The 20,839-nt window shown below is 43.3% G+C and overlaps 2 protein-coding genes across 5 annotated transcripts in view; one reads left to right on the plus strand and one right to left on the minus strand.

The window, feature by feature from the left end:
• The window catches only part of FKBP15 (FKBP prolyl isomerase family member 15), a 35,324-nt gene that overhangs the window by 1,982 nt on the left and 12,503 nt on the right, over window positions 1–20,839 (minus strand). For 2 of the 4 annotated variants that reach the window (XM_063433007.1, XM_063433011.1), the window contains 18 exons: window positions 18,780–18,907; window positions 18,449–18,497; window positions 17,764–17,883; window positions 16,386–16,491; window positions 15,487–15,602; window positions 14,367–14,472; window positions 13,618–13,721; window positions 13,393–13,506; window positions 12,829–12,923; window positions 11,766–11,868; window positions 11,295–11,327; window positions 9,008–9,167; window positions 8,772–8,908; window positions 8,519–8,665; window positions 5,231–5,314; window positions 4,227–4,328; window positions 4,022–4,129; window positions 2,864–3,597 (listed from right to left, as the gene is read on the minus strand). In XM_063433007.1, coding sequence (XP_063289077.1) covers window positions 2,864–3,597; window positions 4,022–4,129; window positions 4,227–4,328; window positions 5,231–5,314; window positions 8,519–8,665; window positions 8,772–8,908; window positions 9,008–9,167; window positions 11,295–11,327; window positions 11,766–11,868; window positions 12,829–12,923; window positions 13,393–13,506; window positions 13,618–13,721; window positions 14,367–14,472; window positions 15,487–15,602; window positions 16,386–16,491; window positions 17,764–17,883; window positions 18,449–18,497; window positions 18,780–18,907 — 2,546 coding nt within the window. Of the gene's footprint in view, window positions 1–2,856; window positions 3,598–4,021; window positions 4,130–4,226; window positions 4,329–5,230; window positions 5,315–8,518; window positions 8,666–8,771; window positions 8,909–9,007; window positions 9,168–11,294; window positions 11,328–11,765; window positions 11,869–12,828; window positions 12,924–13,392; window positions 13,507–13,617; window positions 13,722–14,366; window positions 14,473–15,486; window positions 15,603–16,385; window positions 16,492–17,763; window positions 17,884–18,448; window positions 18,498–18,779; window positions 18,908–20,839 lie in introns of all 4 variants that reach the window. The other 2 variants (XM_063433008.1, XM_063433009.1) reach the window with 2 other exon arrangements.
• Window positions 6,125–8,341, plus strand: LOC134572665 (SH2/SH3 adapter protein NCK1-like). Its single transcript, XM_063431768.1, has one exon. It carries the CDS (start codon window positions 6,370–6,372, stop codon window positions 7,783–7,785), a length of 1,416 nt encoding a protein of 471 aa, XP_063287838.1. The 5' UTR covers window positions 6,125–6,369; the 3' UTR covers window positions 7,786–8,341.

Consider the following 20,839-nt stretch of genomic DNA (forward strand, 5'->3'; position numbering starts at 1 on the left):
TTATGTGTTCAGTTACTTCTGCTGAGTACAACGGTACCCCCATTGTATGTCTTTGGCACTATTTCGTGAAGCTACAGTGCCATATAGGAGACCTGTCCTTTTCAGTATTCACAGTAGAATTTTGAGAGACGGATTTAATGAGCCTATGCTTGCATTTGGGGTATTATAACAGTTTGACTGTTCAAAAACCCCCACAAAGGCCTACCATTTGTAAAAGTAGACACTCCAGGGTATCTCATAAGGTGCATATTGTGCCTTAACATGCCCCCATTTTTTTACCATTACATGCCAAAGTATGTGGTAAAAAATAATTTTGTGCATTTTTTACATACGGATTGCATTTTTGCTGGGCATTTTGTATATTTCATATGTGCCACTAAGTTCAAACCCCCCAAATTATGCTCAGCTAAGTCTTCTGAGTAAAAGGACACCCCCATTGTATGTCTATGGCACTATTTCGTGAAGCTACAGTGCCATACAGGAGACCTGTCCTTTTCAGTATTCACAGTAGAATTTTGAGAGACGGATTTAATGAGCCTATGCTTCCATTTGGGGTATTATAACAGTTTGACTGTTCAAAAAAAAAAAAACACAAAGGCCTACCATTTGTAAAAGTAGACACTCCAGGGTATATCATAAGGTGCATATTGTGCCTTAGCATGCCCCCATTTTTTCACCAATATATGCCAAAGTATGTGGTAAAAAATAATTTTGTGCACTTTTTGACATACGGATTGCATTTTTGCTGGGCATTTTGTATATTTCATATGTGCCACTAAGTTCAAAACCTCCAAATTATGCTCAGCTAAGTCTTCTGAGTAAAAAGACATCTCCAATGAATGTCTTTGGCACTATTTTGTGAAGCTACAGTGGCATATTGGAGACCAAGCCATATCAGTTTTTACAGAACTTTGAATTTTGACGCTGGGCCTATGTGCAATTTCCAAGCATCTTCGTAAGTTTTAAATTCAAACTACCCCACAAAGGCCTACCATTTCTTAAAGTAGACACCCCAGGGTATTTCAAAAGGCATATTTTGAACCTTAGCGTGGGATAATTTTTCCGCTAGCTTGTACCAGGTGTAGTGGCAATAAGCGTTTTTTCTGCCTTTTTGACACACAAAATGAGTTTGCACAGTATATTTTGCAAACCTTATGTGTGCTACGACTGTATAATACTTCATATGTTGCTCAGCTATGTCAGCTGAGTATAAAAATACCCCCGTATGTACCTTTGCCAGGTATATGTGGACATCAGAGGGGCACATTTGGGACATAGTCATTCCAGTTTTTTTCAAACTTTAAATTTTTACGCTGTGCCCATGTCCCATTTTAGAGTATTTTACCAGGCTATATAATTCAAACTACCCCATAAAGCCATACCATTTCTTAAAGAAGACATCCCAGGGTATTTCAAAAGGCATATTTTGAACCTTAGCGTGGGATCATTTTTCCGCTAGCTTGTACCAGGTGTAGTGGTAATGAGCGTTATTAAATTAATTTTTTAACTTTTTAAAACTTTTTTACTTTTTAAAACTATTTTTTAAACTTTTGTTTTGCTTATTCATTTTTTTAAAGTTTCCTAAACTTTCGTAAAACTTTTTTTTTTACAGATTTAAAATTTTTCTAAGCTTTTTCTTTTACCGTTAACCCCTAACTAGCAGTAAGCAGCACTAACAGTAAATTCCCCATTTTCCCATAACTCCCACCCACCCCAGCTAGCAAAATATTTAATTATACAATATTTAAATTAGTTAATTAAATTAATTTAACCCCTGAGGGTTAAAAAATAAATAAAAGTTAATCGTCAGGGGTTAAAAAAAAAAATTAGATCACAGTATAATACTGTGATCTGTATTTTGATCACTGTAGAAAATGATAGACTGGCAGGGAAGGGGTTAATTTTTATTTGGACTGGGTAAAGGGTTTATTTTTTTTTTACTTAAACGTTATTAAAACTTTTTTTTAAACTTAATTTTTTTACTTTTTAAAGCTTATTTTAAAACTTTAACCCCTAGTTAGCCTAACACTAATTCCCCCAATTCCCCACTAACTTCCACCCTCCCCAGCTAGCTAAATTTATAACTTTAAAAAATTTAAATTAATTAATAAAATAAATTTAACCCCTGAGGGTTAAAAAAAAAAAAAAAAAAAAAAAAGAATTAACCCTCAGGGGTTAAAAAAAAAAAATCAGATCATATTAAAATGTAATCACTGCCAATTGATCACTGTAGTCAGTGATCAATTGGCAGGGAAGGGGTTAATTTTGTATTAAAATGGTAAAGGGGGGGTAAAGGGGGGTGGGATTTTAAATAAACTTTATTTTTTTTTCCACCAGGGGGCAGGATCAGCACTGATCCGTCTCCCTGCACTTCACACTGAACCCGGAAGTGCAGGGAGGCGGAAGGTAAGTATACAGAGCACATGTGCCCGCTCTGGCATGCTGTCAGAGCGGGCACATGTACTGGGACAGTCCGATCCGGTGCTCCCGGTCTGCCTCTAATACAGAGGCAGACCGGAGCACCATTAACCCCACGATCGCGGCGATCTGGGGTTAATTTTACCGCGTGACGGACGAGGTCCGTCATCCGTCGTTACGGGTATCCCCTGGATGACGGACCTTGTCCGTCACCCGTCGTGAAGGGGTTAAAGATCAGATACCGAGAACATTAGCACAAATTAACTGGCCAATTTGGTTTATTGTTTTATCATAACAGAAGGTTTTAACCTGGTGCAGTACAGATGGCCAGCTAAATGAACCAATAATTAAAATTGCGTGCACGCACATACACCTGGCTCACTGGAAACCTCTACACAGGTTCATGGAGATTTTGCAATGGAGTTAGACTTGGAATAGATCTGACCTGAGAGGGCTTTTGTGGGTCTTTGACTGTGGCTGCCCGGGACCACCCTTGGCTGCGATGCCAGACATAGAACTTGAGGTATCTTCTGTTGGAGGTATGGGGCTGCTATTGTCCTCATCACTTTCTAGCAGAGGTGGACCATCTTGCCTTCCATCGTTAAACACTTCGGTTTCAGGGACCGTGGAGGGAACAGATAGCGCTTCTTTGCGAATAGTTTTGTTCTCATTGGATAGGTCTTGTGTTAATACTTCTGGAACTGGGGAACTACTGATTCCGTTGATTTCCTTCCCTTCTTGTAGAGATTCTCCTGTGCCCTCACCAGGCTCATTATCTATATAGGAGACGGAGCTATACTCTGGCATGTCACTTGATACCATATGAACCAAAGCAGAAGATGGATCCATCACTTCCTGAATCACCTCCACCTCGCTTTCATTTTCCACCAAGACCGAGGGAACAGGTTTGGTATCCGAGGGCTTATCTTTACTCAGATCGTTCTCCACAACATGCATTCCCTGACTTTGTGTCTTTTCCATACTTTGATCAGCATATTCTCGTTGCTCTCGTCTCTGCCAATGCTCATCAGCCAAAACTACAGTCACGTGTGAACTTGGCTTCTCCTGCTCGGACACGATAACCTGTCTGGGAACTTCAATCTCCTCATCTTCATGTTCACTGTCGCTTTCTGCGGGTTCCTTATCCGGCTGCTTGTTCAGTAACTGCAGTGTTGTTGCCTAACAAGTAATTACACAATACATTGATGAAAACTTCACCAAACAGTAAAGAATCATTACATAATTAGTTCACCATTTATTAATAGGATACGTATACACACACACACACACACACTTTTTAAAAGGGAAAACAATAGTCTATCACCATTAAGGGTAAGAATTGGCAGCAGGTGTTTAGAGCCAATCAGAACCTTTGAAATGTGTTAGGCCCTCCTCCAAGGAGCCAGGTGAGCACAGATTAGCTGAACAAAACAACCATGATGGGCTGAATGTTTCTTATCTGCCGTCACATTCTATGTTTTTATACTATATTTGCCTATGCAGCCATTACAATTTCAGTTCACAATTACCAGGAAATAAAATGTCCAGGAATGAAGATGGATTTTTAAAGGCGGAGGGGGGTAATTATTACTCTAGGTGTCACCTTTATGGTGTTCATAATTGTTCCAAGAACCACTCGGCCGCTGTAAGTCTCCTCCAGCTCAAACTCCCTCCGAAGGGATTGGAAAACTCCATTCATGATCGTCTTCACCTGGAAATAGAACATGTTGAGGGATTATTTACTGCACTTGGATCAGGGAGGAAAATTTCCATATGAAGAACACTAGACATTTTTGGGATAAACCCACCTCCTCTGTGGAGTCTGCGGCCGGTTCTTGCTCCTCCATCTTTGCTCGTATTTGCTTGTACTCCTCGGTCAGTGTAGTTAGATGGCTCTGGAGCTTTGCACACTGCAGGAAAAACAGAACAAATAATGAAATGAGGAGTAATGTACTTAAACACAGAGATAGATTGTAACTTAAGCAGACAGCAGTTACATTGTAATGTCCACTTAGTGTAACAGATACACTAAAGATACACCCCAGAGACGGTCTGTTTTTTGCATTGTTTAGAAAAGGGACACGGATCCTTGCACACCGACCAAAGAAAGAAAATAGATTCAAGTACACATTGCTCAAGGAAAGATTTGGCCATTTATCCCGTGTAGCTTCTAAAGAAACACTATTGGCATCTGACTGAAGTGGTTTGAGTAAAATGTGCCCCCCCGTTTTATCCCTGCAGCTGAAAACATTGTATTTAGGCAGGAACCAATCTAACGACACCCACTAGAGGCGCTCTGCAGTATAGTGGAGTAATACTACTATTTCTAACAGATGGTCTCATAGAGACCATCTGATTGGTGCAGCGAATGGTTTTGCTGCACATGCGCACTTGCCTCCCAATGCTTTCTCAATGGGAAAGCTTTGGATTAGCTGGGCTCATTGATCTCCATTATCTCAGCCAAAAAGTGAGAGCTTCTACGAGAAGACTGGCATAACGAGGCAAAAAAGGCAATTAAACTCAACCTTTTAACTATGGCAGTGGGGGCCGGCCACCTAAATGGTGAATAGGTCCTTATAGCATAAGGAATCCACATGTGTATTCTCAACATTATAAATGTTCCTCTAAGTGCTACAGGGGTGAGTAATGTTCACATTTCATTGTAGCTAGAATTTTTTATGGCATCTAAAGATTACCCCTACACCTGGCAAGATGCAGAATTTTAAACTAGACTTCTAATAACCAAATGAGTTAAAAGAAACATGGATTAGTTTGGCATGATAAAATATGGCTTAGCATGCCAACGGCTCACCTTGTCTCTCAGCGGCTGGACCTGCGCTGCTCGCTCTTCCAGCTCAGACAGTCTTTCAAGATCAATTTCATGGGCCGAAGAACGCTGCAAAAAACATGCAAAATAAAAATAAAAAATTTCACAGGTTTCCATCCCAGTGTGCTGTGGGGTATAATCCATGAATAATTTAAACAACTGTCACTCAAGAGACCACGTCATCAGTGAATGAGTCTTTAGGAAAACGGTTTTAGGTAAATAGAACACTTTAACGCGTACTTCATCACTAAATTATTAGGAATACATGTTTGTAGCGTTTGTTTAATACAGATAATCCTTCCAACGCGTTTACAAGCGGAGATCAGGTCCACGTCACCATTAAAATGGTCACAGTTCTAATTGGGAACCCTGCTAATAGATTGTTAACATATTTACCCAAGTGATGGGTTCTAAAATGTAATTGTTTTCTTGCACCTGTGTTATGGCGGCTGGTGAATATTTTTCTGATACAAAAAGAGAAGTCCTGCGCTTAGTCCCATGCTGGACCAGCTGCAATGACTACAATACACATCAGCCCCAATATATAGTAAAAACCAAAGTAAAGAAAATGTTACTTGCGCTTTCTCCTTAATCCCTATGTATATTTAGACAAATGGAGGTCATTTAGTTGCTCCAATGGCCATTGGAGGTAAGGCCCGCCTGCCAACGTCAAGGCAGACCCCCCTAAGCGGGTCCTAACACTGACCCTTCAGCCTGCTTCCTTGAGCTTCTGGCAAAAATATCTCTAATGAGACAGAAAGGGGTATTTTTTATATACACCCCTATACTTATTAACCCTTAATAGGGAACACATGGTTGAAAAGTGGGCGTGTCCACCCAAGTACTTGTCGCGGCAGCAGAGTGGGCGTGTCTCCAGTGTGAGCGGGGCGGGGTCAGGCGCGCTGCGCTGTCTAGGAGTCCGTTGAGCTGGGAGCTGCTAATGGTCTGAAGCCGGAAAACGGGCTGGGTCTGTCCAGGGCGGCCCGCTGACTGCTCGGCTCTTCCTTCCATGCCAACAGGCCCGCACTGGCCCTCAGATGGATTTGCTGATGTAAAGAAAAGTGACTTGGATTTCTCCTGGCTGCTTACTAGACTACACTGTTGAGCATCAGCACTTTTAGAAGATGACGACAGAAGAGGTGGTCGTTGTTGCAAAGTTTGACTACGTTGCACAGCAAGACCAGGAGTTGGATATCAAAAAAAATGAAAGGCTTTGGCTCCTAGACGATTCAAAATCATGGTGGCGTGTTCGCAATTCTGTGAACAAAACTGGATTTGTACCATCTAACTATGTTGAAAGGAAGAACAGTGCTCGTAAAGCATCAATTGTAAAAAATCTAAAGGACACATTGGGTATTGGAAAAGTGAAACGGAAAACAAACATGCCAGATTCTTCATCAACAGCTGATGATAGCTTCCCAGACACCGAGCGGTTATATGACTTGAACATGCCAGCATATGTTAAATTTACTTACACCGCAGAGAGGGATGATGAGCTGTCTTTGGTAAAAGGCACAAAAGTCATTGTAATGGAGAAGTGCAGTGATGGCTGGTGGCGAGGAAGCTACAATGGACGCATGGGCTGGTTTCCTTCAAACTACGTGACCGAAGAAAATGATAGTCCCTCTGGTGACCAAGTGGGCTCCTTAACAGAGAAATTGGCCGCAGTTGTTAATAACCTTAACAATGGTCGTTCGCTTCATGTAGTTCAGGCTCTTTACCCATTTAGCTCATCCAATGAGGAGGAACTTAATTTTGAGAAGGGAGAAGTAATGGATGTTATTGAGAAGCCAGAAAATGATCCAGAATGGTGGAAGTGTCGGAAGAGCAATGGTCTTGTAGGTCTGGTGCCGAAGAACTACGTTACTATCATGCAGAACTTTCAATCCAGTTCAGGTTATGAGCCTTTACCACCTCGCTGTGATTATGTTGGACCCTCTGCATCTGGAAGATTTGCTGGCAACCAGTGGTATTATGGAAAGGTGACACGACATCAAGCAGAAATGGCACTAAATGAACGTGGAAATGAGGGAGACTTTCTTATTAGAGACAGTGAGTCTTCACCAAATGACTTTTCGGTGTCGCTGAAAGCCCAAGGAAAAAACAAGCATTTCAAAGTGCAGATGAAAGACAGTGTGTACTGTATTGGCCAGCGCAAATTTACTACATTGGAGGAATTGGTAGAACATTACAAAAAGGCCCCTATATTTACCAGTGAGCAGGGTGAGAAACTATCTAATCAAGCCTTTGTCTTGAGGATGCAAAGTGGAAACGAGGGAAGGATTTCCAGGATTGGTGCATTCACTGAACGACTGAAAAGACGACGGCTGGAAGCCACGGAACGTACCAAAGGCATCTTTTGGCCCAGTAGCAATCCTCCTGTATCACTATTCCCAAGTCCCAGCCGACATATTTTCCCCTTTTTAGAATTTAATTCTTCTATATTATTTTTATTTGCCACCACACTTTCTGTGCAGTTTCTCCACCCCCTTTTTTTCTACATTATGCCTTATTATTGCAACATATCAGATTCGGTGTAGAATTGTGTAACCTTCTGTAATCAATTATGTCCTGAGCAATGTGACTGTGGATTGACAAGAAAAGATCATGTCTGATATCTAGCATCTACATGCTGCTTCATTTGGGTAGGGGAGGGGTTCTTCAAGTATATGTTGGGTTTTTCCCTTCATTCCATGCTATGAACTATGAATTTTTAAAGTCCGCCTGGATCAAATGCTGTTCTCACTGTGGAAATGCTGTCTTCGGTTTCACAACCCCTATCAGACTGTACATTATGTCAGCTACAGAAGTGGGATGTGTGCTAACTGTCTTCTTTTCTTGTTATTATCCAAGACATTTCATATTTATTTGTTAAAAGAAACAAAAACCTTTGATTACATTTCACGTGGACTGTTCCTTAAAATGTTTTAATACTTACAACATAAAGGTTGTTCATATGTTTAGCTTTTTATGGCCTTATAGGAGACTTTTAAAACAATGCAGTCTGCTGTTATAAGAACAGACTTGTGAATGTGCAGGTATAGAACTAGAAGATGCCTGTCTCTACAAATACAATAAAGACTCTTACTTATTGAACTTCCAAAAAAAAAAAAAAAAAATAGGGAACACATGGGATGGGCAGCAGCATTGTATCAGGCTGTGTGATACAAAGTAAATACAAATACAAAAAGAGAAGTCCTGCGCTTAGTCCCATGCTGGACCAGCTGCAATGACTACAATACACGTCAGCCCCATCCAGAATATTTTTCTGACCTGCTCTGATGCTGCCTGCTCTCGCATCTTCTTCAGAAGTTGTCTCAGGTTCTCGATCTCCTCCTGATGCGTCCTGCGCAGCTCTTCTAGCTCCTCCTCGGCATGCTGCCTCTCCTGCTGGGACCGTTTCTTGCGCTCCACGAGGCTCTGCATCACAACATGTGATTCAGTGAGATCAGTATTCGTTAAAAGGGAAATCTCATGATATTTTATGTCATGTGTTAATGTGCTCAAAGTACGGGGTATAAGTTACCTTTTCCAAATTACGCTTCTCTGCCTTTAAGTCTGACACTTCTTCCTCTAAGGCGGCCAGTCTGACCTCCAGTTGTCGACGACCATCTTTCTCCACCTTGACACGACTCTTCATTTGCTCCGATAATTCTTGCACCTCTACAAACGACAGACAGCAAGGCTGGAGAGGACTTGTTGAGATATCCAGAGTAATGGGTACATATCAACCTCCAGTTTGGATCTGGAGTGGTCACTTACCAATCAGCTGGACTTGCAGGGAGGACAACTTCTCAGCGTCCTGCAGAGCGGCTGCAAGCTGCATCCTGAGGTCCATTTCTTTCTTCTGATAGGCTGTGACCTCTAGCTGCAGTTTAGACAGTTGGCCAGTGGCGGCTGCCAAATCTTCTGCTACTTTGGCCTAATTTGAGTGGTATAGATATTAGCAGGTCATGTAATCAATCAGGTACCTTCTCCGAGCACAATCTTATCACGGTCCATTAGAAGGATCATTTGGGAATTGGTGGCTGCGCATTTTGAAAAAAAGGTCTAAACATGATCTCTATTTATAAATAAACCTTTCTGCTTTTATTAAAATCTATATCATACATGCTAACCAATAACCGGATATCTAATCACCACAGCAGTAAAGATTATTATTATTATTATTTTTTTTTTTACCCCTTAAGGTCACAGGACATGTCATGATTCCCTTTTATTCCAGAAGTTTGGTCCTTAAGGGGTTAATGGCATCCCACAAATAAAGATATGAGTAAAATGTCAGACATCACTTTTGGTTTACAGACTAAACAAGGAATTGTTGGGAATGGACAAAATAATTATTGTGAATGGCTGTTTATTAAGATATTTTTGCCTATAAATAGCAATTCTATTGTCAACGCTATTCTAACTCCCTACTTTTCTACCCTACCCTTACCCTCTGTGTCACTATACCCCACTCCCTCTAACATGTAAACTCACTGAGCAGGGCCCTCAATCCTTCTGTTACTGTGTCACTATACCCCACTCCCTCCAACACGTAAACTCACTGAGCAGGGCCCTCAATCCTTCTGTTACTGTGTCACTATACCCCACTCCCTCTAACATGTAAACTCACTGAGCAGGGCCCTCAACCCCTCTGTTACTGTGTCACTATACCCCATTCCCTCTAGCATGTAAGATCACTGAGCAGGGCCCTCAATCCCTCTGTTACTGTGTGACTATACCCCACTCCCTCTAGCATGTAAGCTCACTGAGCAGGGCCCTCAATCCCTCTGTTACTGTGTCACTATACCCCACTCCCTCTAACATGTAAACTCACTGAGCAGGGCCTCAATCCCTCTGTTACTGTGTCACTATACCCCACTCCCTCTAGCATGTAAGATCACTGAGCAGGGCCTCAATCCCTCTGTTACTGTGTCACTACACCCCACTCCCTCTAGCACGTAAGATCACTGAGCAGGGCCCTCAATCCCTCTGTTACTGTGTCACTATACCCCACTCCCTCTAACATGTAAACTCACTGAGCAGGGCCTCAATCCCTCTGTTACTGTGTCACTATACCCCACTCCCTCTAGCATGTAAGATCACTGAGCAGGGCCTCAATCCCTCTGTTACTGTGTCACTACACCCCACTCCCTCTAGCACGTAAGATCACTGAGCAGGGCCCTCAATCCCTCTGTTACTGTGTCACTATACCCCACTCCCTCTAGCATGTAAGCTCATGGAGCAGGGCCTCAATCCCTCTATTACTGTGTCACTATACCCCACTCCCTCTAGCATTTAAGATCACTGAGCAGGGCCTCAATCCCTCTGTTACTGTGTCACTACACCCCACTCCCTCTAGCACGTAAGATCACTGAGCAGGGCCCTCAATCCCTCTGTTACTGTGTCACTATACCCCACTCCCTCTAGCATGTAAGCTCATGGAGCAGGGCCTCAATCCCTCTATTACTGTCTAACTCGTCTGGTTACAAATACGGTTAGTCCACCCATTGTACAGCGCTATGGAACTTGTTGGCGCTTTATAAATCAGAATAATAAATCCCACTATCTGTGATAGTTGATTGGACCTGATTCCACAGCATCTTTTTTTTTTATTGCTTGCAACTCTTATTGCCATTTCCTGTTAACTTGATCTCCCAGAATGCATTCTGAACTCCTTTAAATGCCAGACTGGCTCCTAGATTTGTGTAAATGACCTCCAGACCCCACACCATTTCGCCTTTGTTAATGAACAGGTTTTTTCTTTTTTTCTCCCGCTACACTGCAAGTTAGTGCTTTAGGACTATGGATTTCAGAGATAAAACTGTAGCGAACCTACACCCTTTACAATGCTCAGCAATCTGCAACATCTGTGCTGGCTGAGCACCAGAGAGGTGTAGTCGCATAACAGCAGGGCTTTTAAACAACAGCTACCAGTGAAATACACAACAGTGGGCGTCATCCCATCAAACAAAACGAGCAGCCATAAAAATATTACAAGAAGGCGGAGAGATCGCAAGGGAAGGAGTGAGACAGTAAGAGCCACAGAAACCACGGACCTCACCTGGCACCTCCCCAGATCCGTGTGTAATGCATGCTGGGAAAAAAAAGCAGCAAGAGTGAGAACAAGCAGGAATACAGCAAAAATCACAGTTTGTGGGAAAAAGACACAAAGACGTGCAGTTAGAAGGCAGCATTACTCCAACATTCCAGGAAAGGCCCCGACAGTCGATTGCTATTCAGAGGCTCATTGTGTACACAATGTTTCACAAATATGAATCCCATTCATCTTCTCCCCGGCAGGAATGGAACTTCTCGGCAGGTTATGAAAATCCCTACTGGGAGTAGCTTTATTTATTTTTACATATGGAAGGACAATACAAAGCTGTAGCTGCAGTGCGTGTGGTGTGAAGGAAAACGTAGAGACCGCGTGTACCAATCATTTAGGGCACGCACAGTACAGGACAGGACAGGTAGCCTAGAATTAATAGAATGGAGGGGAATGGGGCTCCTTCCAGCATATCCTACACCATACCTTTTCCTGTACAGCGTGTAGTACCCGGGCCTGCGTGTTTTCGGACGTTGTTTGCAGCGAGTCATTTCTTTGTTCCATTAGAAGATTACTCTGCTCCACAAACCTGACCGGGGAAAACAACAGTCAGAGAGCTGCCCAATTCATTACAATAACTGGGGATATGGTCATAGCTCCAGCAGGGGAAACTCCCATTACTAACTTTGCCGTCAGTGGCATTTATTTTTAATGCTAAACAGTGACGCAGGTTCCTTGTGGCGGCTTTCCAAGTGGTGGTGGTGGGGGGGGGGGGGGGGAGATCTACAGCGATGCATGAGAGAATTTTAATGGCCTCTAACCGGTAAGATTTGAAGGTTAATTCACTAAACTGAGAAAAACAAACAAACATGGATTCTAATAGTTCTAATCTATCTGTTCTAACGTCCTCCCATTTGTATGAGGGCTCAAAGGGTGAGATCTACGTGGCGCACCGGTCTCCATTGTGCTGGCACGCCTGCTTGGCTGAGATCATCAATCTTGATGATCTCAGCCAATCAATGCTTTCCCATAGGGAAGGATCGGGAGACTACTGCACATGCGCAGCAAAAAACAATACATTTTGCCAATCACAAGGGTTCTGTTACAAACAGAGTTTCAGTGTGACCGCCCTAGAGGCACGTAAACCCTGCAATGTAAACATTGTCTTTCAGCTGAGGGTTACACCTACGGGGGCATGGCACCCAGAACACTCCATTGAGATGCCTACTGTGTCCCAGCTCCAGTTGCTGTACATAAAGTCACAGGTCTGATTCCTGGCAAGGGAACCGTAACCTTTCATTCTTCAAAAGGTGGATAAAGAAGGAGTACAGCCTTACTAGTAACACACAGAATGTACCTTTGCTGTTTAAATATGTAGCAATGTTATAATTGGTATAGACAAAAGCATTGCTCATTTTAGAAAATAACTAAATACTGTGGAAGTTGGAGACCTTACCCAGCTGTTTTGGCAAAAGAATTTGTAAATAAACCTCCTCTAAGTGATTTACTAAATTCCAAACTGAGGCCTACAATTTGTCTAGAGCCTCACCTCTGGTTACGTGTAATCAGCTCTCCAATCTTCACGTTCTGCTCCTCGATCCGGCTGCTCTTTTCTAGAACCTCCTGTTTCAGACGTTCGTTCTCCTGCATCAGATTGGCCACATAATGTTAGTTTAGGATAGTGACAGGTGGACAGATGGGATGAGAACACTCACCGTGTTACATTTACACACTCAGAGCATTTTTATTGAACATTTTATAACAATCCTTTATCAGAAATAGTCATCTCCTGTAAAGTTCACAATTTGAATGTCCCGGCATTGAAGGCGTGAGTGATTATTTCCCCCAAAATCTGTGCAGTCAGTGTAAAAATTAAGGGATATTCTACGAATTCTATTCTGGAACAGGTCATATTCAAATTAAGGTACAAGGAGAATGGTTAACACTCAGAGACATCCACCAAATGACCACATTAGCCGGTGGCAATCTCTACACTTTATGGACATGACATGCACATTAAGACCAGCTTTTCATAAAGCTGTCAAACCACTTGTAGATTTTTGATCTGCAGCGTTAGGACGTTTGGTAGAGCTGGATGTTAGATGAAGCTCACCTGCATAATGCGCTGGATGTTGTTCATTATCATGGAACTCTCCATCGTGATGGTGGAGATCCCTGGAAGCAGGTGAGAGGCCCCACTAGGATTTTCCTTCTGGAGACTGTCCACCTGCCAAAAGAGCACATGATGATCTCAGCCAATCAATGACATGAGGGAACGGGAGGGACAAGGCACAAGGCTGGGAAGAAGGGGGGAGAGGGGGTTGCAGAGGCTTCGCACCTTGGAAGCCAAATTATCGATCTTGTCAATCACTTTGCTGATGGACATTCGGATTTCGGTGCTTTGCTGACGTGCTTCTGTCATCAGGAAGGACGTGATGTCACCTGCAGCAGCGCAAGAGGAACATTGGTGCATGAATATCCTAAAATATTATCAGTTCACGGTGCCATTACATTACCCAATAGGAAGAGAAAATGCCAAAAATGTGTTTTATGAATCCACGATGCCTGGGGCTGTATGATAAGGACAGCACAATAACGGTGGATTTTGAAAATCAGGTGTGATTTTATAAATTTACTCCTGCCTTTGCTTCTGTAACATTGCATAAACACTTCGAATCAGGCTTTGTGTACGAGAACAGAAAGGGGAGCAATTGAAACTTCATATAAAATCATAAAGTACACACTGATCATCAGATAAAGGACAGTAGGAAACTAATGTAATACCACGTTGTGCCTTTCTTGCCCCCTTACAACATTTAGAAGCAATAATTTGTTTTCCGTACCAGGGCAGCCACTGCTGGGATCCATTTACGGTATTTTATATGTCATCAAATTGAAGTAAATTAAAATTAATAAATTCTGGTTAGAATAGGCAAGCAGTTTTTTTTTTTTCCCAAATTCACTGAGTGGATTAAGGCCCGCTTAGAGGCGACAGTGGGCTGTAAATGCATCCCCTTTCCAGACCCAGAGCCAGGATGCATTCTGGGTAAGGGATTCTATCCTGCAGCAAATGAAAGATACTGATACCTTGGAAAGGAGACGACTGCTGGAGCTGAGGAGGGTAGACGGGTGCCATTGGCTGCAGCTGGGTAACTGGGGTCTGAGAATAGGAATACTGGAGACCACTGTATGGCTGCAAAACACGGGCAAAAAGGCTTAGCTCTAGCATAACAAGGTGTCAGATTTGACAGAAAATAAATCTACAAATGGAATTTCCTATGGATTTACACAATTTATGCCTCTTTATTCAAGTCTACCTGGACAATAAAAGAAATATAGAACTCAGAGGAGCTTGGGACCATATACAGGGCTTTGACGGTCAGCTCCTCAGCCAACAGGTTATTGGGGTGTTCCTGTTTAGTGTAATCTGTAAAATACTTCACAAACAGTTCTCCCCTTCGGCCAGCATATTATGACGCACACAGCAGTAAATATCTACACACAGATACTCCTTAACGTGTGAGGAATAATAATATATCTAGAATAAAGAGATGGCAGTGGTCCTTATGTTTAACCCATCATAATACATCTAGAATAAAGAGATGGCAGTGGGCCTTATGTTTAACCCATCAGGGTAAAGTAGTGCAGTTTTGCAGAAAGGGCAATGTTTACCTGGAAGGGTTAAACACACCTCTAGTTGTTGCCATACTGAGAGCCACTAGAGGTGCTTCTGCCCTGACTCGTCACGTGACATGGCAGCCATAGGAAAGTACTGAATTGAGACGCACAGAATGTGTGCAGGGCATTGCTTCTCTGTGATTACATTGACCAGGTCCATCTCCGGAGGAAGTCATGCCTCCTCTATAACGTTGCAGGAGGCCGAGGGAGTCTCGCCGCTAGGAAAAGGAAACTAAAAAGCTTTTATTTATAATTTTTATGGCGAAAAAGGATTGGTTGTTGAATATACCTAGGGACAAGGACTCTATATTGTTACCAGGTTTGTATTCCTAATGCTATAGTCTTCATTTAACCCGGTTTGGTCATCATTAACTTCATTAAGAAAAATACTAAGCTACAGGACCGGTGTGACCTATGTAGGAGGTTAAACAGTAAGGATATTGCACAGCCTTAAAATGGATTAGCAGACGCTCCATGTGAATTCCATTCTACCTGTGAATCTGGGGCTGTGCTGCATCCAGACACGTACCTGGAAACCTGGAGCTGGGGGTGTGCCCGAGGGGAAGGCCTGGGAATGAATGGATGGTACAGGTAACAGAGCAGCTGACGGTGCTTGGAGGCCTAACACAGCCTGCTGAGGAGGAACTGCGAGAACAGAAGACAGTGTAATCCAGAGATAATCCTGATCCTCCACAGACACACAGAATTAAAAACACATGTACCCAACATCACTGGGACAGACCCAGGCCAGAAAAAAAAAAAAGCTTCACAGGAAAATCAGTTTCATGGATAGGTCAGTAGGCCCAGGGACCAGTCTCCCAGCAGAGGTGGTAGCAATAACAGATGGAGGAAAAGAAGTAAGAAGTATAAACCCCTGGGAGACACGGGCTCACTTTGACCCTTAGGACAATGCAATCACAATACCAGGCATTAGAAATTGTATTCAGTTCTGCATAGTATACAGCGTGTGTGTATTAATTAGAATCAGGCCCAAATCTACTAAATGTTTTGGCATCCAATCAAACTGCAAGAGTTCATAATAAACATTTACAGAGAGCATGTGATGTTGGTAGCCAATAAGATCCCGTCATTTGCATAGCTGAGCAGATTATCGCCCAACATTCCACTCTGCAGACAAATGTCTCAAAACACCAGCACCCACCAAAATAAAGACTGCCGTTAAAAACCCCCAAAACAAAACTACAAACTCAAAGGACACACAGTTTTATATGCAGAAAATGTCAGAGTTGGAATTAGAAGTTTGTCCCCAGTTTGCATATTTTGGGTTACAATTTCTATTTCCCCTGATACATTTTCCACAATTCTCATTTTAGTGGATAAGCATCACACGTGAAGCAATGTAGAGGTTTATAAAACAATGGTTATTTTACAGCACTCTCGGGACACACACACACACACACACAATACCTGAAGCAGGGAGGTGACTGGCCACGGTGGTGTGGCCGATCTGTGGGGTGGGTCGGACCGGGAGAGGCACAGCTGGATGTGGGGAGAGTCGCTGTAAGTTGGGGTCCTGCAATAAGTGAACTATATTAAAGGTTTTTATTGAAAAAAAAATTCTAATCTAAACATGGAAATGCTAATTCTGACTCGTTTGTCAATTCCTGCATAAAAACAAATAATGAAAAATCTGTTATTTATAGAAGCATAAAGCAAACAGAACGGCCTCTTCATTAAAATATGTAGAGTTCTATTTCTAGAATGAGACAAACACCGGTATTTCAGGAGAACAGAATTGGAAATGTGACACCAACACAGCTGACCTGAAAACACCGATCACTTTTATTCCCTTTTAGTTTAAGCTCCTTTTTGGCCCAACATTTCAGTGAATTACCCTGCTTAATGGAACACTCCAGGCACCCAGACCACTTCTGCCCACTTCTGGAGTGGTCTGGGTGCCAACTCCCGCTACCCTTAACCCTGCAACTTTAATTATTGCAGTTTTTGATAAACTGCAATAATTACCTTGCAGGAGAAAAATCCACCTCTAGTGGCTGTCTACCAGACGGCCACTAGAGGGCACTTCCTGCTTCATAGCACAGGTTTTCTGTGCTAGAGCATCGCTGGATCTCCTCACGCTGTGTGAGGACCTCCAGCGTCGCTCAATTCCCCATAGGAATTCCCCTATAGAGAGGTCTAGTGTGCATGCGGATCAGTCTCCCCCGCCGGCTGACGTAATGAAGAGGAGGAGCAGCGGCGACCCAAAACCACCGCTGAGGGACATCGGCGTGGGTCTCAGGTAAGTCACTGAAGGGGATGGATGGTGGGAGGGAGAGAGGACCTGCAGTGCCAGGAAAACGGATTGTAAATCTGGTCTATAAAACGAGCCATGTCTCTCACACCAGCTGTGGCGATGTACACCTTTATAATCTTGTAATAAAGAGGAACAATTGCCGGTAGCAAAGTTTGCTTTCCCAGCAGAGTACTGTGGTGGTGGAATTTGTACATATCTCAGAATTTACAAATAAAGCTGTTCCTGACTGGTGTGAAAGCGGGTAAGACCTCACTCCAGCGGCCATTTTGTTACAGATGTGGTCTGCTAGCAAAGAAACATGTCTATGCCCTGCAGCGTCTGGTACATTGGATTGTTTGCTATCGGGCCCTTCAGTGCAGAAAGCACTACATGTTAAAGAACGGATTTGTGTGTGCAATTAACTATTAGCATGTCTGGCTAAGTACTTAGAAGTTCACTTCCCACCATACCAGTATGTTTTAGATTTTAAAGAGCATTTTAAATCGAGCCAGCAGCACAAAGTTGGACAGATGGGCTGGGGTGGGTACTTACCTCGATCTCAGAGTCGCTGGAGTCTGGTCCCGGCGTGCTGCTCCCTGCTAGGAAGGGTAACATTGGCTGTCCCATTCTTGCCATTCTTGAGATGAGTTTCGCTTTGGCAGCATCTGGATTCTAAGGACGGAAAGGAACAAAGTCAGAGTACGCCAAGTGCACCCACTGACACAGGAAGCGGGCAATCAAAGGAGATAAATACCTTTGTTTACAGACTATATCTCCATAGATGCCCATGGATCTGCCAGATTCACCATTCTCCCTGTACACACAATGTTACTACATGTTGATGGGCAATGCAAGAAAAGTGCTGCCCTGCCGTCTGTAGAATTCAAATTCTGCAGGATGAATCCTACTTTATAGAAGCAGCTCTTCTCCTGTGCTTACCATTAACAAGTAGATGTAATACGTGGGTGGATTTACCAGGGTGGATTTACCAGCCGAACATGGAACAGTGAATTAAACACAAACAAAAACAACATTGCGCTGACACCTCAAAGAAAATGAGATCGATACTAGGTATTCAATTTAAAATGTGTGTAAACATTTTATCCAACAACACTCAAAAATTAAACACAAACAATGCAAGGTTCTCTGTAATGACTCCGTAAATAAAAGAGTCAGTAGTGTAATAATCAGGAGAGGGGAAATGATTTTGTGTAATCTCTGATCCAGAGCTACTTACCGCTAACTGCTCGCTGATGGAGTTAGATTTGGTGCGGACTGCAGGTTCCCTGTAAGGGGTGAGAAATGAAAGCCATCATTCAAGTTCTGAGTCACTAGTAGAGAATGGCGATCACTGATAAAACAGCTTTGGTGAGATTCACTTTAGACATCTTGACTAAATTTCAAGTCCCAACGCAGAGACATGCACGTGGGATCAGATACTTGGGATAATGATAATATAATTTAAATGGGGCGCAGGTTACACATATAAACCTGTACCCAAACCCCTTGTACCAAGCTTGATCCTGCCATGACGCACTGCCAGAACACAAACAGGGTTCAAGTCTTACCCAGGGTGAGGCGGCACGGAGGTAGGTGGCTGTGGTAGGAACTCTGTGGATAAACTGTCTGTGATGGATACTGGTGAATCTCGCGAGCCAACACTTTGTCTATCAGATGCCAAATCCTTCAGTTTAATCTGCAAGATCAGTGGAAGAATCGCAAATCAATACCTACTACAAAATGGCTACTTAAAACAGGAAATGGCTTCAAACACATGATTTCAAATTAACAAGGGCAGTTTTCAAATATATAGGTTTCTTTCAAAACTATATTACATGTTAATGTGGGAGAAAGACAACTTTTTTTTTTTTTTACTGTAAATGTATTTTTCCTTAAGATTAGAGACGGTGCAGAACTCTAAAAACCACTAACAATTTAAGCATCTCCTACACTTTAGACTATAAAATTCCCCCAAAGACAAAACATCTCAAGAAAGTACAAAAGCTGAAATCATACAAAATGGTTTTTTTTTATTAAATAGGGAGGAAAATATCTTAAGGAACAATACATTTATGGAAAGTAAAAATGTCTCTCCTTCCCCACCCCTTCTAACCCCGCCCATACTTTCTGTGGCTGTCCAATCACAGACTTCCCAATGCAGCTCAATGAGAAGTGTTTGCAAAGCAGGTGCTCTGGGCAGTTGCTGCCTCTTGGGTTTCTCTCCACTGAGTGAAACAAACCTGGAAGTAATAGCCTGAGGGATGTAACACGGTCAACTTATAAAAGTACCAAATTCAATTGAAATCTGCACTTTTGACAAAATGGAAATAAGAGGACAAACGCTTCACACATAAAACTTTTCAGCAAGCTAAACTGCTTTAGGGTCCTGAAGCGTTCCTTTAATTGATCTCTGGGTGTGCTGGAGGGTTGGTGAGAGCTGATAGGTAGTTGTGGCTGGAGTTTAGTTTAAAGCGGCACTGTCATGCCGAACGTACCTTTCCTCAATCTCTTCCTCTCCCCCCCCCCCCTCAGGATCTGTTCTTCTTTTCTTCCTGTCTTCTTTAGTTTTCTTTAAAATCATAAGACAAAGTAGAGACTGTCTTATGGAGGATTCCTCCGCTTGACCAGCTCTGACCAGCAAAAGAGCAAAGTGTGCTTCATTTCCGCTGGTCAGAGCAATTTACCCATGATCCCTAGCTTTCCTCCCTGTTCCCACAATGCTTCCTGTCAGTATTGCCGAACGTCCTGTCACAGACAGAACGCCGGCAAAACTGCCGAATTGCATCCTAACAGAATGAGAAGAGTTTCTCCATTCGTGTTAGGATGCAATTCAGTACTTTGTTCGGATCGCAATTTCATTCGAATGAATGAAACTCCGATCCTATTCGTGCTGTGGCTGCATCTTGCAGCCGCTTAGTAGATAGTTCCCTGATACCGTGGGAATTGGGGAGTTATCTACTAAAAGGCTGAAAGACCTAAATTGGTCTTTCAGCCAACTTTACTAATACTAAGAAAAGATTACTTAGTATTAGTAAATTCAGCCCCTACTCGCAATACCGCGAGTAGGGGCATGTCTATTAAACAGTGAGCAGCCTGTGGTTTAAAAAAAAACTACTAACCGCCCGTCCTCCGCATCCTGCGTGGGCGGGTGGGGGCCCCCTAAATAACAATTAGTGAGGGGGACCTATTGTCCTCCCCCCCGGCCCCCATGGGCGACGGGTGGGCTACTGTCCTCCCCTTCCCCGGCCCCCACCCCTGCGCGGTGGGTGGGGGCTATAATTCACAATGGGGGGGGGGACCTATTGTCCACCCCCCGTCCCCACCCCTGCGCGGTGGATGGGGGCCATAAATAAGGATAAGGGGGGGAGGGGGGAGACCTACTGTCCTCCCCCTGGCCCCCACTCCTGAGCGGTGAGTGGGGGCCCTATAAACAATAAGGGGGGGACCTACTGTCCTCCCCCTGGCCCCCACCCCTGAGCGGTGGGTGGGGGCCCTAAAAAAACAATAAGGGGGGGACGGGACCTACTGTCCCCCCCCTGGCCCCCACCCCTGAGCGGCAGGTGGGGCCCTAAGTAAAAATCCCCCCCCCCCTCAATCAAGGTGACCAGGGGTCCCAAGCCTAAATAAG

Source organism: Pelobates fuscus, chromosome 9 (genome assembly GCF_036172605.1).
Source record: "Pelobates fuscus isolate aPelFus1 chromosome 9, aPelFus1.pri, whole genome shotgun sequence".
Taxonomy (NCBI): Eukaryota; Metazoa; Chordata; class Amphibia; order Anura; family Pelobatidae; genus Pelobates; species Pelobates fuscus.